The sequence below is a fragment of the Notothenia coriiceps genome, unplaced genomic scaffold (assembly GCF_000735185.1).
Source record: "Notothenia coriiceps isolate Sejong01 unplaced genomic scaffold, NC01 NC01_scaffold00010201, whole genome shotgun sequence".
NCBI lineage: Eukaryota > Metazoa > Chordata > Actinopteri > Perciformes > Nototheniidae > Notothenia > Notothenia coriiceps.
In genome coordinates, this window is record NW_011342902.1 from 2,201 (window position 1) to 16,599 (window position 14,399).

General features: G+C 38.7%; 1 protein-coding gene across 3 annotated transcripts; it reads right to left on the bottom strand.

The window, feature by feature from the left end:
• Positions 1-2,897: 2,897 nt before the first annotated feature.
• Positions 2,898-14,220, bottom strand: sash3 (SAM and SH3 domain containing 3). 3 transcript variants are annotated; one of them, XM_010771652.1, is made up of 9 exons: positions 14,093-14,220; positions 11,344-11,442; positions 9,600-9,695; positions 7,459-7,593; positions 6,691-6,826; positions 5,964-6,115; positions 4,827-5,039; positions 4,605-4,749; positions 2,898-3,646 (listed from the first exon to the last, which is right to left on the bottom strand). In XM_010771652.1, exons 2-9 carry the CDS (start codon positions 11,398-11,400, stop codon positions 3,384-3,386), a joined length of 1,197 nt encoding a protein of 398 aa, XP_010769954.1. In that variant the 5' UTR covers positions 11,401-11,442; positions 14,093-14,220; the 3' UTR covers positions 2,898-3,383. The 3 variants fall into 3 exon arrangements, with proteins under 3 accessions (XP_010769954.1, XP_010769953.1, XP_010769952.1); XM_010771651.1 differs by having other exon boundaries at positions 11,344-11,483; XM_010771650.1 differs by lacking the exon at positions 14,093-14,220 and having other exon boundaries at positions 11,344-11,564.
• Between the last annotated feature and the right edge of the window lie 179 nt (positions 14,221-14,399).

Genomic DNA, 14,399 nt, shown 5'->3' on the forward strand with positions numbered 1-14,399 from the left:
AGAAGAGACGGGAGACTTTAAAAGGGACAGATGAAGTATGATTTTTTGGCTCAAGCTGAGCTCCTGTACGTATGATTCTTGTGTTAAAATGCCATGACGGTCAGATCTGAATGCTCTGATCAATCTATTACATGATGTATACAGAAACAGTAATATACCATCAATGATACTCTTTATTTATGTTCACTTTGTTAAGTATCAGCACTGTGACTATATGTGTTTCATTCAATTTAATTCACTTCTTTTTACATGATCAATGTGTCCGGTAAATAAACAATATTGTCTTATTATTATTTGTCTTTTAAAATATGTTTTTTTTTACTCTTATGCAGAGTTCTAGAGGGCGCAATGCAAATGAAGGGAAACAAAACAATTAAATACAGATTTGTGCTGCATTTAGCAAGAGCAACAACAGAACATGTTCACAGGAGACACTTGGACACACACCTTTTTGATTATTATTAGACTTAAAATACACAGACAGTTCATTGTAAAACCAGCAACATGTTAATGGTTGAAATTACAATAATATTAACTCTCTGTACACTTAATGGTTGACAAGCTAATGAACTAGCTAAACTAGTTAAAGGGGCCCTATCATGCTCATTTTCACTTGCATATTTGTATTTAGTGTACATACTGTCATGTCTCCATACTTTAATGTTCAAAAAGCTCTTTATTTTTCTCATACTGCCTGTGCTGCAGCACCTCTTCTCACCCTCTGTCTAAACCAGAGCCCAGTCTGCTCTGATTGGTTAGCTGGGCAGCTCCGTTGTGATTGGTCAACCCCTTAGAGATGTCCCGCCCCTTAGCCTACAATGTGTTGGAGCACTAGCGAGTGTCACATATTTCAGTCTTTGCAGACCATTTACAAAAACCTTTATTACACATTATAGGAAAGGGAACACCTTTAATTACAGAAGTATTATTATTATTGGTTATTTATCAAACCATTAATCTCTCTGTGAAAGAAGAATCCCGTCGAAAAGAATGTGCATTAACTTTGAAAATGAAGTTGAAAATGCGGTTTGTTTTTCTGTGTTAGTGTTATTTCCATGTTTTCAATAGGCGGTCGGAAGTATTTTGAAATGTAGTATTAGTATTTTTACTTCAGTAAAGGTCAGACTACTTATTATTCCTATGCCCACTACAGTATACAATCATTTGAAAACAAGTGAGCTTTTATGAATGAATTAATCACTTTTGTAAAAGTACAATGTTTACTCTGCTGCTCTTTCCATATATCAGATGTTACCTCTGTCTTCCTGGCACACAACACTCATATGTACTGCCATGATATTGTTGCTGTGTAAGGAGTAACATGCAGAGATTCACACATCAGAGCAAAGAGCAGAGGATTGTTTTTACATCTCTAAATAGGATGGTTTCAGTGTCTTCACTTCCACAAAGTCTGCAGCATGTTTGTGATCGTTGCGTTCTCTATTACTCTTAGTAAACCAACAACAAATGTAAGGGTGACAATGTTTTACAGATCATCCGATAATACAGGTCCTTTGTTTAACTGTAATGTCTTCCAAACTACCAGGTAATAAATTAAATAGTATGGATGTACTTTATTTCCCCCCACATTTCATTAAGCAGATAGATGTTAAAGTTCTGTATCAGAAGACTAAACGTAGAGTATGCCAACTTTGTTCAAACATGTTTTCTATTATTGATATTGTTGTGTATTACTGTACTAAGATTTAAGACTTTTCATGACATAGTATGAAATTACTTAAAACGTATTGGACATACAATTCTAGGATTTTAAACTATCTTTCTTAAAACAAATTTGTATGACATACAGTACAATAACTTTCTCTTTACTGAGTTTTAAAGACATGCTTTGAGTTTTTTTAAATGTGTAAATTATATTTTGTATAACCAACATTAGTAAGATTTCTTTAATGACAATGTATTCTAATTTAAAAGTCACCTATCATGCTATTTTTAGGCAATAGCATAGGTCTCAGATATATAAAAATATATAAAAAACATGTCTATGAAGTGTTTTGCTCAAAATACCAAACAGATCACCCATTCTAGCCATGACTCATATCCCTCTATTTCACTTCCTGTTTCAAAAGTGCTGCATTTGGGAATAAAGCTTTTAAAAAAAGAAAAATTGCAACAAAATAAAATGGAGGGGGCTGAGCTCATGCGGGAGATTTTACCGGAAGATATTGCTGTGATGAAATGCCATATCGTGGATTATCAAAGATTATTTCTGAAACAGTATGGAGCTCAAAGGCTTTCTCTCTTGCCGGTTATACCACAAGGTGAGTTCCTTTTTACTTCCTGCTTCTTCACACACATGCTCTCCAGCACAGGTTAGCTCTGAGTGTCAGCGATGCTAATGTAAACACCGACCATATTAGGTCCAAAACAGTCGGGCATTGTTTCTGATAGCAATGTTTCTGACAGGGCTGTGGGTGTAAAGCCTACATTTCCGATATTACGTCATATCGGACGCAAATCTGGATCAGCTCCGTTGTAGCCCCGTTTTTAGAGATTTGGGTACGGAGGAAAAGAGGGTTTTATTTTTACGCTGTGTGAGTTCCCCGACACACCGGGGACACATTTAGACGGATATGTATAAAAGACATAAAAAAGTGCATTTTGCATGATAGGTCCCCTTTAAGATATTAGATAAGCTATGATTGTTTTTATTTACTTATTTTAGGGCATGCAAAACTATTCATTTTTGATATTTTTCTAAACAGGACATACTTCATTTTTTACGACATGCTTTTTTAAAGATATTCTTCCATGAAACACTATATAGTCTATGGATAATATAATTTAATGACTTAAGTACACATCTTTTTTAAAGACATATCTGTTTTATGTAGTCGAGAGCTCTGAAAACTGAGTTTGTGCTCGCTACTCAACAATAACTTCTCAGTACAGTTTTATTCAAAAGTATTTACAGCAACTGTTCACAACCTCCTCGTAATGCAACATAAATCAGTGAAAGAACCTCGATACACATTTAAAAGCAAACTACTGCAAGTTACAATAAAACTCAAGTTACATGTAAAAACATCTGAATATATTTTACATTCATGTGTGTATGAGCATTCACCACTACAATAAAGAATGACATTGTAAAAATGAAGACAAACACAACCTGAAAAGGCTTAATTTGTACATGACAATGAGACATTACCCTCAGGAGGAAGCATGTTCATTATACAGCGTACGAATAGAAGCTGTGCGGCTTCTTCCACTAAACGGCGACCCTCATTTCCTGCAGTATTTGAACCTTACACTGTGTTCCTCAGCTGTCCCCTCTGTATGAAGGGACATTTTTAACGTCATCACACCTCGCTCCACAAAGTCCAGAGAATCAGATTTACAAAGTATTTCTCCGTCACTCCTCAAGATTTCTCGTCCACCGTCAGCTCCTGCAGCTGCTCCTGCAGAGCGTCCAGCTGCCCTTCTTCCTCCAGCTGCTCCTCTTCCTCCAGCTGCTCCTCTTCCTCCTCACCTCTCTGCCCCTCTGAAGCTCGCTCCTCCTGCTCCTCATCGGTCTTCGGCTCCTCTCGTACGTTCTCCAGGTTCTCGGAGCTCTCGAAGCAGCCAGAGTCCCTCGGCTCCTTGGCCTCCTCCTCTTCCTCCTCAGGCTCGGACTCGTCGTCAGCTACACAGGGCAAACAATCAGATTTAAATACTGAAATACAATCTACTGGAGTCTGAGCTCTTCCATCTTATTCAGCTTCAGAGAGGAACTTTAGATTCTTGTTGAATGAGCTGAGAATAAACACAAAGGCACAGACCGCTTAATTAGCGTTATGTGGGATGTTTTTGGCTTTTACGTCGAATTCAAGTCTTTTCTTGTATGGTTGTTATTCCATATATGTACATTAATTAACATCTTTGTGGGATTTTCCTAATAAGAGGAGTGTATTCAATGCCCATTTTTATGATGCCATGTTTTCCTACTTCTTGACATCTGGTAGTGGCTACAACCAGCTAAACAGGTTTCAGTGTTTTTGGCTTACCGATCAAACTATCATTATTTTCTAACAATGGATTGTCATTTTTTTTAGTAATAGACTTGTCTTATGGTATTGTATGATATTTTCTTATTTTGATTTAATTTCCTGTTCTCTAGAAGCTTTAATTACTCATTTTAAAAGCATTGAAATCTCCTGTCATAATGCGTTCCTTATGTATTTGTTTACGTTGATGTTTATGTAAAGCACTTTGAATTGCCTTGTTGCTGTAATGTTCTTTACTAATGAACTCGCTGCAGCTAATTGTAAAGCTAATCCTTAAAGTCTTTTCAACAAATAGCTGTAAACCGGTGTTCAGATCATTAGTGATGGATCTGCTGGAGCACACACACAGTATGATGGGACAAGCGACTGTGCATTAATTAAACTGAGTGAGACGCTGTGCAACGGAGACATAAAATGAAGCTCATTATGCAGGGGAGGCAGAAAAAGGTGAAGGAAGCATCAAGAATCCCCCAAAGACCCAATTTTCTGTGATATCCGAGTGGACTCTGAAATGATCATTAGTGGGATATTTCTCTCAGCTTCTGGATCAGAGGTGTATTTTTAAATATTTTTGCAGATTACAGTGTTTGCCCTTACAGTCTCTCAGCAGCTCAGAGGCGCTCAGGATCTTGGAGCGAGCGTCCGGGTCCGTGATGTTCAGCTCGTTCAGGTGAGACTGCTTCAGCCCTGCAAAGTCCTCGAGGCTCTGGAAGCCGTGCATGGACAGCAGAGAGCTCAGCTCCTGAAACACCAACAGCAGCGTTTAGACAGATATGTATTCATGTTCTTCCTGCAGTGGTGTCGCAGTGAGACTCTTACCGTGAGGCCGATGCTGTCCAGAACCTCCTCCAGGGATTTGGGTTTGGATTTGGAAAGCCGGTTCTTGCTGCTGCAGCGTCTCCTGCGTGCCGGGGGGCTCTCGTCGGGCAGCAGGTTGACGTAGATGAACTTGAAAGACCCAATTTTGTTGTTGAGCTTCCCGGTCCACGTCCCCACAGGAGGCTTCTCGATGATGTGGATGATGTCGCCTTTCTATAAGAGAGAGGTGACGCATCAGCACCATGAGTCATGATGAGGACAGCAGGATGAAGGACACCGAAAAAAAAGGATGGACAAAAGAAAAGCTTGAGAGCATCATCTGTCCGGTTGTTTGTTAAGTCTTTAAAAATATGAGGGTTTTATTGAATGACTTTTTTTCGTTCAAAGCTTCTATTAAGGCTTTCAAATATCTTTCATATTTTATGACTTCATCAGCCTAGGCAAAAAACGATTTATTTGTTATTGTGGTTGTATAAATGCATTTGATGGTGCCATTAGACGTCTTATTTCCGCCCTGTTATTGAGCCTGTCTCCGTTTGTGTGCATCAAGCCAACAGTTGTTTCGAAAGGCTAATAAATATGGATTGAAGCAGAATAGTTTCCTTGTTGTGAACTTTCTAAATGTTTGCGTCGATCACTTTTGAATTTTCTTTTACCTTTGGACTTTACCAAAGGAGATATAGAGATTGTCTGGATCAAAGAGTCTCTGAAAACACAATCCCTACTAAAATGGTCTTATCTTGTGAAACAGACAGTCAGTAATGTGGGGTTCAAACACTTCGAAAATATCAGAGAAACAACCCGTCTGCTCGGTTTATCTGCCCGATAAACATTCCTGTTTGTCATCTTGCAATATACTTATTTATATAAATAGTTATCACCGCAATAAACCGTATTTAATTTTGTCTTAATTTACATGATTTAATTTCATATTCTGTTCTTCTGTATGTATCCTATATTCTATTGACATGTATGACTTTTTGCACTACTTTCTATATTGTATTTTATTATATATGTTGTTGGAGGAGCTCAGGTCAGAAGAATTGCATTGCCATTTCTACACTGTAGCTTTGTGCATATGACAATTAAACCTTTGAATCTTGAGAGGGGGAGAGGAAGGCCCCCCCTGAGACTCACCTGCAGTTTGAGCGACTCCACGTCGTAGGGGCTGGGGATGAAGTCTGTGTGCACCAGAGCGCGGCCACAGAAGGGTCCGGAGTACGAGCTCTCCTCCAGCCGCATGCTGTCCCTCTGGCAGTACCCGCTGTCCAGGCTCTGTCTGTCGCTGCCTGAGGACACAGAGGAAGAGACTCAGCATTCAGATGCTTCAGGTGAGGAGTTTTTCCCCGATTTTCAAACTGCCATGAATAGCCTGACACTGAACTCTTATTGAGTCAATACAATTCTGCCTATGAAGGGCTTTTCTCCTGCTTATTATTTTTTTTACTTCTATTCAGTGGTCATGATGATCGAGGCTTTTGGAACTACATTTCCCATAAGGGGATGTAGACAAAGGAAAAGTTAAATGAGTATAATTGTAGACTTTACTTGTATGTAAGCAGAAGTTTCCCATTAATGTGCAATACATGAATATATATTGTAAGAGCATATTCCTTCTTACTCTTAATTTTCTAATTTCTCTCCCATCCAATCCATTTTTATGTCATTCAGTTTCTTTTGTTCGTTTAGAGTGAGATTTTTTTTATTGCAACGTAACTAAGGACACAACAAACACTACTAGTTTATTTAATTGATACTGAAGAAAACTTTAAAATGTGATGATTCTCAGGCTCATTGTGGAAACATCTTCTACTCTCCCTCACAGTGAGAACCCTCTGGATATCAGATACAGATGTGCACTCACTGCCTGACAGCTGGCGGCTGAAGTGGGCCGGCGTGGCGTCCTCCGACCCGGTGGAGCACACAGACGTCCTCTGTCCTGCCAGCAGATCAGGCAGCCAATCAGAGGAGACCGGAGACAGCTCCTCTCCACTCTCATCCTGCAGAGACACCATTGTCCTTCAGTTCACTGAGTTAATCATGTTGAACTTAAACTAAAAAGGTCCCATAATGATAACGTTTTCCTTAGGAATTATTGTTACAACTGAAACTGAGAAATGTAGTAAAACCTATTAGACTAGTCAAAATACAAACAATGCTTAAAGTGTCATAAATGTAACTGTTTTAATCTGTCAGGGTGGAGCCAATTTTTATTTGTTGGTAAATAACAGTGCGTCATATAGCCATCATATTTCTTGTGTGAAAAAAAATAAGGCCTTCAGATAAATGAATTGGAGTACAACGATTACAATCATTACCTCTATATTGTAGAAGTGGAAATGTTAAGTGTCGTTAAAATTCAAGGCACTTGTATAAACTTTAATACAACACTTGGATAAATGTACTTTCAACGACTACAAAAGCACTCATTCGGCTTCTTTTGTAAACCACAGTACATACATTTGTCCACTAGATGGAGACAGTTCCAATCTTTTTGTAACAACAGCTGAACGAAAAGATGTGAGGTTTTATATATTAAAGATACGATTTCAAAGTTTGAAATGATAACGATACTGTTAGATACAGTGATCATGTAACTTTAGCTGAAGTGTAACAGTAAACAGGATCTCACCCCCTCCTCAGCCAGAGCCTTCTGCACCATCTTGGATGTTTTGCGGGTCATGGTGCGTGAGATGACTTTTCGCCATTTCTTTCCCAGTTTGCTGCCACTCTTCACTGCTTCCTCGACTGTGGCGCACTCTGCCCCCTGAGAAGAGTGAGAAAATCAATCAGCTGTTTGGAAATTAGATGTGGCACGACTATATTAGAATGAGGTCAATTGAGGTTTTAAAAAAAAAAGCCCGAAATATGACATTAATAATGTTAATCCTCACAGTGGTGTCACCGTCACAAATTCACTTCTCACAAACTAGAAAACATTGAGATTTTGTGGTAATGGGGTTTGCATTCACACAGACTGCAGAGATACCCACAAAGACACACACACTATTTCTGCTAAGTTTCTGAGAGCGATACCAGACATAACTCTGCCTATAGACAAACACTATGGACTCAGAAATGAGAACTAATTATGTTTTAAGTATTTTCATTTTGGGACAGTCACAGTAAATGCATCGTGTGAGGACCATTGACTAAGAGGACACAGAGGTCGAGTCCCCTCCATTTTGCCAAGGAAAAGAACGCAGATGGTCGGTTAGATTAAAAGATCATTGATTCGCTCAGAAATATAGCTGCATTAAGGCTCTGTCACAAATCCCTGAAATTACTATCCACCTTATGTTCACTTTCTATCAAATAAAAAAGGCGAAAAATATTAGCTTCTAACGCTGAAGCATATTCGCAACTTCCTGTGCAGTGTGACTTAAGTAAAACTTCCATATAAATACCACTTTGGTCACTTACCAGCATTTGAGCATGACACAGAGCCCTTTTTAACATTGAGCGTCCTTCTGTGGCTTCCTCGAACCGGCAGCTAGTGATTTATTTTAAGATAGAAAAGTCCATAACAGTGAACTGTAACAGAGGCCTTTATGTATATTTAATACAGTACTACGCACTCGGATTCTCGGGACAAACTTAACCCTCGATTGTGGGCTGTGGTCATGACTTTCTCTCACAAAACTAAATTGTGTTTAGATTTTCTTCAGAATCAGAAACAGGTTTATTGCCAGGTAAGTTTACACATACGAGGAATTTGACTTGATGTCGTGGTGCAGACATAAAATATTAAACAAGAAATCTAATATAAAACTAAAAATCTTTAAGGACACCGTAATAAAATATAGTTAAATAGCAATAAAATAAAGCAGTAATTTACAGCGAAATAGAATGTAATGAATTATAGAATATAAACTATGAAATAAGAATATGTGCAGTAAGCAGTATGAACATTGTGTGCATTAACGTAATGCATATAGAGACTACGTTGTGGCTGAGGTAAGCATCAGTGAAAAGTGAAGAGAGTTAAGCTTTCCAAATACTAAGCCTCCCTGGTAGATTAGTCGACTAAGATCCTTTAGCCAATTAGTCATTTCTTAAATGCTTTTTGGTACTGAATGACCTTTATCAAGTACATCTCTGGTTACACAAGATTTGAAGAGGTGCATGATTAGTTGTGGAGAGACTCACTTTTAGAGACTTAAACACATGTATCAATCACAACTATTCGAATAAGAACTTCATTTACTACTTAATAGCTACACTGACAAACACACAGCTGCCACAGAGACAGAGGGATGTAATAACATTTGAATAAAAAAAGCCTGTCTTGGGGTAAAACCACCTGGTTAGCTGCTTGCTTGCCGTGTCTGTCTGACACACAGGCTCTCTGCTTGAGAAACTCACGGACATCCTGTCTGCTGTCATGCTGCTGCGCTGTGTGCAATGCTTCGTCTTTTGACTTCCTCTCTTCTTCTACACTTCTATGCTTATTTATCCTCCAACTTCCACTCAGGGTTCTCAGAACACTACTGTAAAGTTATTTAAGTTCTATGAATAAAAAAAAAACACATTCCCACACATGTGAGGAAGTTCAAACTTCTGTAACAGCGACTGATAACAACTTCTGCTCGTCCTTTCAGTCTCTCCTCATTTTGGTTTTGGGTATAATGGTCCCAGCAGGCCTGATGAGGAACAATGTGATAAAGGATCTGTCTTTTAGGAACTTAAAACACAAAGAGTTCAAAGATATCTACTTCTACTTTTCCAAACCGTACAAACAGTACAGTGTGTCTGATGTTTGGTATAACTTACATTCTCTTCTAAGGCCAACTCCCTCTCTGACACCACAGGAGAGGTGGGTTTGTGCTTTATAAAATCCTTGAAGCTGCTGGACCTCTGCAGAGAGAGCTGGAAACAGACAGAGAATTGCATTTATTTTTAACTCGTGATACAAAAAGCTTAGAGCAAAGGGCCCTCAATAAAATGTTTACCATAAAGCAAAAGGTGTAATTAAAAAGGCATTTCCAAAAAAAGGGTTGTCATGGTTGTTTTTACTGTAATGTAACACTGATAATGCTGATCTCACATTGTGCACACATGTTCTTATCTCTGCAAATGTGTGAACAGAATGAATCTGGGGGGTGGGTTAGGGTTTCTCAGAAGCAACAACGGCCCATGTTTCTCCCAGAGTTATTAAAGATAAAGCCATGAATCTGGGTCATGCTGCACTGTAGCTCAGCAAGACACAAAGCAAAATGGTTTTAAAACAAAAACTCAATGCTATTATGTAAAGGCAAGTGGTTTTACATGAATACACTCTCTGTTAATTCTTCAATTTTGGTAATCTGCCAACTATTATTTTTTTATGAAAAGAGAAATAATTTAGTCAGAAAATAGTGACACATTTTCCCTCACACTTTACTGACATCTCAACATTGATCATTTTCTCCCAACATTTCTTTTTCAAAACGTCTTAATAATTAAGGAATTGTAGGCCTTTATACTTGAACAATTACTTAAAGGATGAGTCACTTGTGGAAAAGGCTGCTTAAATGATTAAAATTAAGACTTATTTTTCACCAAAATAGCCAACTTTTTTTTATTACTCTTTTTAACAATTTTGCAATCTTCAGACTCCTTTAGTTCTAGTGGAAACTCTTTGTCTAATTTTCCATGCCATCACTCGTCTCTGTGCTTGATTTTATCGCAGCTCATCCTTCTCAATTCTTAGTTGAAACCACAGGAAACAAAGGGCAAAGCTTGAGCAACTGCTGGCAGCCAATCGCTGCAGACATCCAGTCTGTCTGCGTCTAACCTGAAGATTAAACCACCACTGTGAATGCCCTCCATCATTATGAGGCTATTTCCAGCATTTCTGGTAAATGTCTCTTTTTCCTGCCGCAGTTCTCCTGCCCGAAAAGCCACAAAGCTTTCAGATCTATTACGGCTGAGAGTAGATCAGTGGCTCAATGATGCTCTGCAGCCTGGATTAGGGCCAGGGAGAAGAGTGTGAAGAGACAGTTACCGAGAACAAAGACAGAGATGTGTTGTAACGAGGCGTGAGTTGGACCACAGGAGTGTAGATGTTGATGGAAAGTAGGGGCACTGCAAGGTGTTGAGCGTAGGAGGCTCGCTCTCAACACACCAGAAACCACAAAGCCTAACATGACTCAAACTACATCTGCAGCAATGATTCACCCCGCCAGAATAGAGGAACCTTACTTTACAAAAGAACAACTGGGGCCACAGTATTTAGACAATTAAAACATTTTAAAATATAAAGATTGAGCTTTATGTTGTGTGTGTGTGTGTGTGTGTGTGTGTGTGTGTGTGTCTTTGTTCAGCTTCACCACAAAGGTTTGCAGACATCCTGTGTTGAGACGATGTGCACACAAAGACAGCTGTGCTAGATGTTGAAATGCAAGTGTTTTGAAATATGTGATTAACACCTCTTCACAATGGCAGTCTATAATATTTACGTTTGTTTTTTTAAAAGCTCACATATGAGGATGTTCACTCTAAACGTTCTAAGACAAACAAAAAAATGGAAACTCACCTTCTTCTTCTGCACCTGCTCCTTTTCTGAGGCATTGGAAGTCCTTCGCCTCAACATCTTCTTGTTCTTCTTCAGGAGGAGCTTTCTCTGGACGTAAAGCTGAGGGAGCGATACACAGAGTGAGAGTTCCTGTCACCGTGCTGTCAATGACAAAAGTTGTCAGATAAAAAAAAAAAAAGGTAGAGCTGCGACTCCGCTGCAGCCGAACGGGGTGCAAGAAGTGGAGAGGAAGTCACGTGGCGACGCAGAAACTGAAGAGGCAGAACCCTGTTCTTGGTCCTCTGGTTTACGCAGAGGGCAAAGGGTTTGTTGCAGGCTTCTTTCAGCATGCATGCTACAAGCTCTCAAACTGAACCGACTCACACTCACAACTCAATCTTGAATACCACTACAGATATAAACAAATACAAAAAGGTAAAAAAGAAAGTCTTCCCTTCTGTGAATCCTGCTCGATCCAGGTCTTTTTTCAAATAATCAACCTCCAGTCTCATTTATACTCAAATGTTCAGGTTGATCAAAATAAATGTCAAAACAATTATGAATAAGGGGCAGATGTTTAAAGCAGATACACATCGAAGCCACCTCTTGCTGCAGTGTCACTGTATTAAAACATTTCTACTGCCACAGAAGTTAGTTTAACTTCAGAAAGTAGAAGTGAAGTAAGTGAGTCATTTTTTTAAATTAATTTTTGTAGGTTCTGTGCTCAATCGAAAACACATTTGCCATAGTGTGGCCCCTGAGGTGTGGAAGTGAAAGACAAATGTAAAGATGACATATTTAGAAACTCAGTAACGGCTTTGCAGCTGCAGCAGAGGAGCCACCACAGCTACAGGAGGCCAGAACAACACAGACTAATGATCAGACATACAACAGAGGGTGTTCATACAACATGTGGGGAAAGACATGTACAAATATCCAAAACAGACAATTAGGACAAAAAACTTGAGTGAGTCAGAGATGTGCGTGCGTTTGGATGAACACTCAGCCTGCAGGAGAAGGCTACTATTGGCACTCGACGCAGAGAGGGAAGTCAAATGTTAGTCAACCTAGGCTTGTTATTTTGGTGGGGTGGCATACCACATGATAAGAGCATGCCCTATTTTAGTTTCCCGTCAGTCGACCTAAGGTTGGCAACAAACTCATCTGTCTGCAGATCGACAAAAACAATAAGCAGCAGATTTTGATCTACACTGTGGTTACCTGAAACCTCACAGGTAGTGGTGGGAGAAGAACTCGGGTGATTTAAAAGTAGGGATTCTACACTATAGACACAGAAAAATAAAGCATTTCAAATGTTACTTAAGTATTATCAGAAAAATATACAAAAAAATATCAAAAGGCAAAAGTATCATTATGCAGAATGGGCCCTTTCACAATGTTAAAATGCCATTAGTTGTTATATGATATATATTTTATTATTATGACGCATTGTGAGCAGATTTTTGTTGTTGTAGTTTGTTAAAGCAGACCTTAATCATACTATTTTCTATATTGTTGGGTAATTGTATCTACAGTACAACAAATCCAATGCTAATAAAATGATCATATGTAAATGTCAAATATATATCTATAAAGTAACTATCGCTGACACATACATGTAGCGAAGTAAATACTAAAATATTGCCTGTTACAATGTAGTGTTAATAGTTTCACTTGTTCACTACTGGTTCTTGGATGGATGACTATTTGTAATATTTGGTTTTATTACAACAATATAACTAACTTGTAAAACTTGACTTGTGGATGTAAACTACAAAAAAACAATCCAATACTGCACTTGAAAAAGGTAAAGAGGAACCCTATGGAGTTCATGAGCACTAGCAAAGCTTTGACAGCAAAGGCAGATGTAAATACAGTATTTCAAATATTTAGCTTTGCACATCCTATATGAGGAGAGGAAGTAAATGCACTCATCAAGGTGAGTAACAGTGAATGTTAACATGCTGTTTACAAGCAAACTTTACAGGGCACATTTAATAAGTGAATAAAGTACTTAAGCTTTGAGATTACCACATGTAAAGATGTTGAAATGTAACTACACAACAAAACATAGCAGAAGCGACTTCTGTTCACAGAGAACAATGATCTCATACATGTTGTTCCTCTTTTTCAGGGCCCTCTTTACCACAAACCCGAACAGATAGGGAGGAATATGCCTTTTCCTGTAAACTGTCCAACTTTCTGAGTCTAGGGTTTCTGCATGAGCTTTCAGAGCTGTTTGACAGGGGGATGCAGATGCAGGGCTCTGCACATTCACACCTTGTTGCTAGTTGCTAGGCAACTAGTCTTCTGCATGTATTAACGCTTTACATGTAAAAGTAAAACCACAGGATTTGCTCACAGCTGTTTTTACGAGTTTGCATGTTTGTTTTGTTTTAGGTTGTCGTTATATTAAAATATATTAATAACGAAAACATTTCCTTAAATCAGAAAGAACCAGTGGCTTTTAGCGACTGCAGTCTTTAAAATTAAGTTACTGTACCACTTGCAGCCGGCTAACTTAGCTTCGCACAAAGACTTCAAACAGGTGGTGACACATTGTGTGCAGCATAATGAAGTTTAGGAAGTTTGGAGGAGTATATAAATATATTACTAACACAAAAACAGGGAGAAATTATTAAATACATTAATAATTATAATAAAAAAATGTGTTTCCCAAAGTCTGTTTATGCTACAAGTTACTTGGCAAACCAACAACTCTGTGGCTAACGTTAGCTCTTAGCTAGCTGATATGAAAGCCTCTACTTACCGCACTTTATGTGCCCTCTTAGAGTTGAACAAAGTTGGCGGTTGAGTGTCTACCTGGGATAGTTTCGCTCAATGTTTTGCACATTGCCGTGTGCTTTTTTAAGTAAACAAAGAGTCTATACAATGAAAATCGACAGGCGTGTATCAGTGTAACGTTCTGCTGGTGTCAATATCAAACGCACCTTTCCCTCCTGCCCCAACAATATGATTGGCTGCTGTCAGCTTGATTCTAAGTACCGGCAGCCTTGTCAGGTAGGCCTACCAACAAGAGTTGATCCCTGGTTGATCCCTTGAACACAGTATATGTA

Bases quoted from the DNA above. Each gene is read 5' to 3' on its own strand.
- sash3 (XM_010771652.1), bottom strand. From the start codon at position 11,400: ATGTTGAGGCGAAGGACTTCCAATGCCTCAGAAAAGGAGCAGGTGCAG. The intron at 6,116-6,690 runs GTGAGTGCACAT...CTGTGTCCTCAG, and splicing joins CAGCCGCCAGCTGTCAGGCA to GCAGCGACAGACAGAGCCTG. The intron at 4,750-4,826 runs GTAAGAGTCTCA...TTGGTGTTTCAG, and splicing joins TGGACAGCATCGGCCTCACG to GAGCTGAGCTCTCTGCTGTC.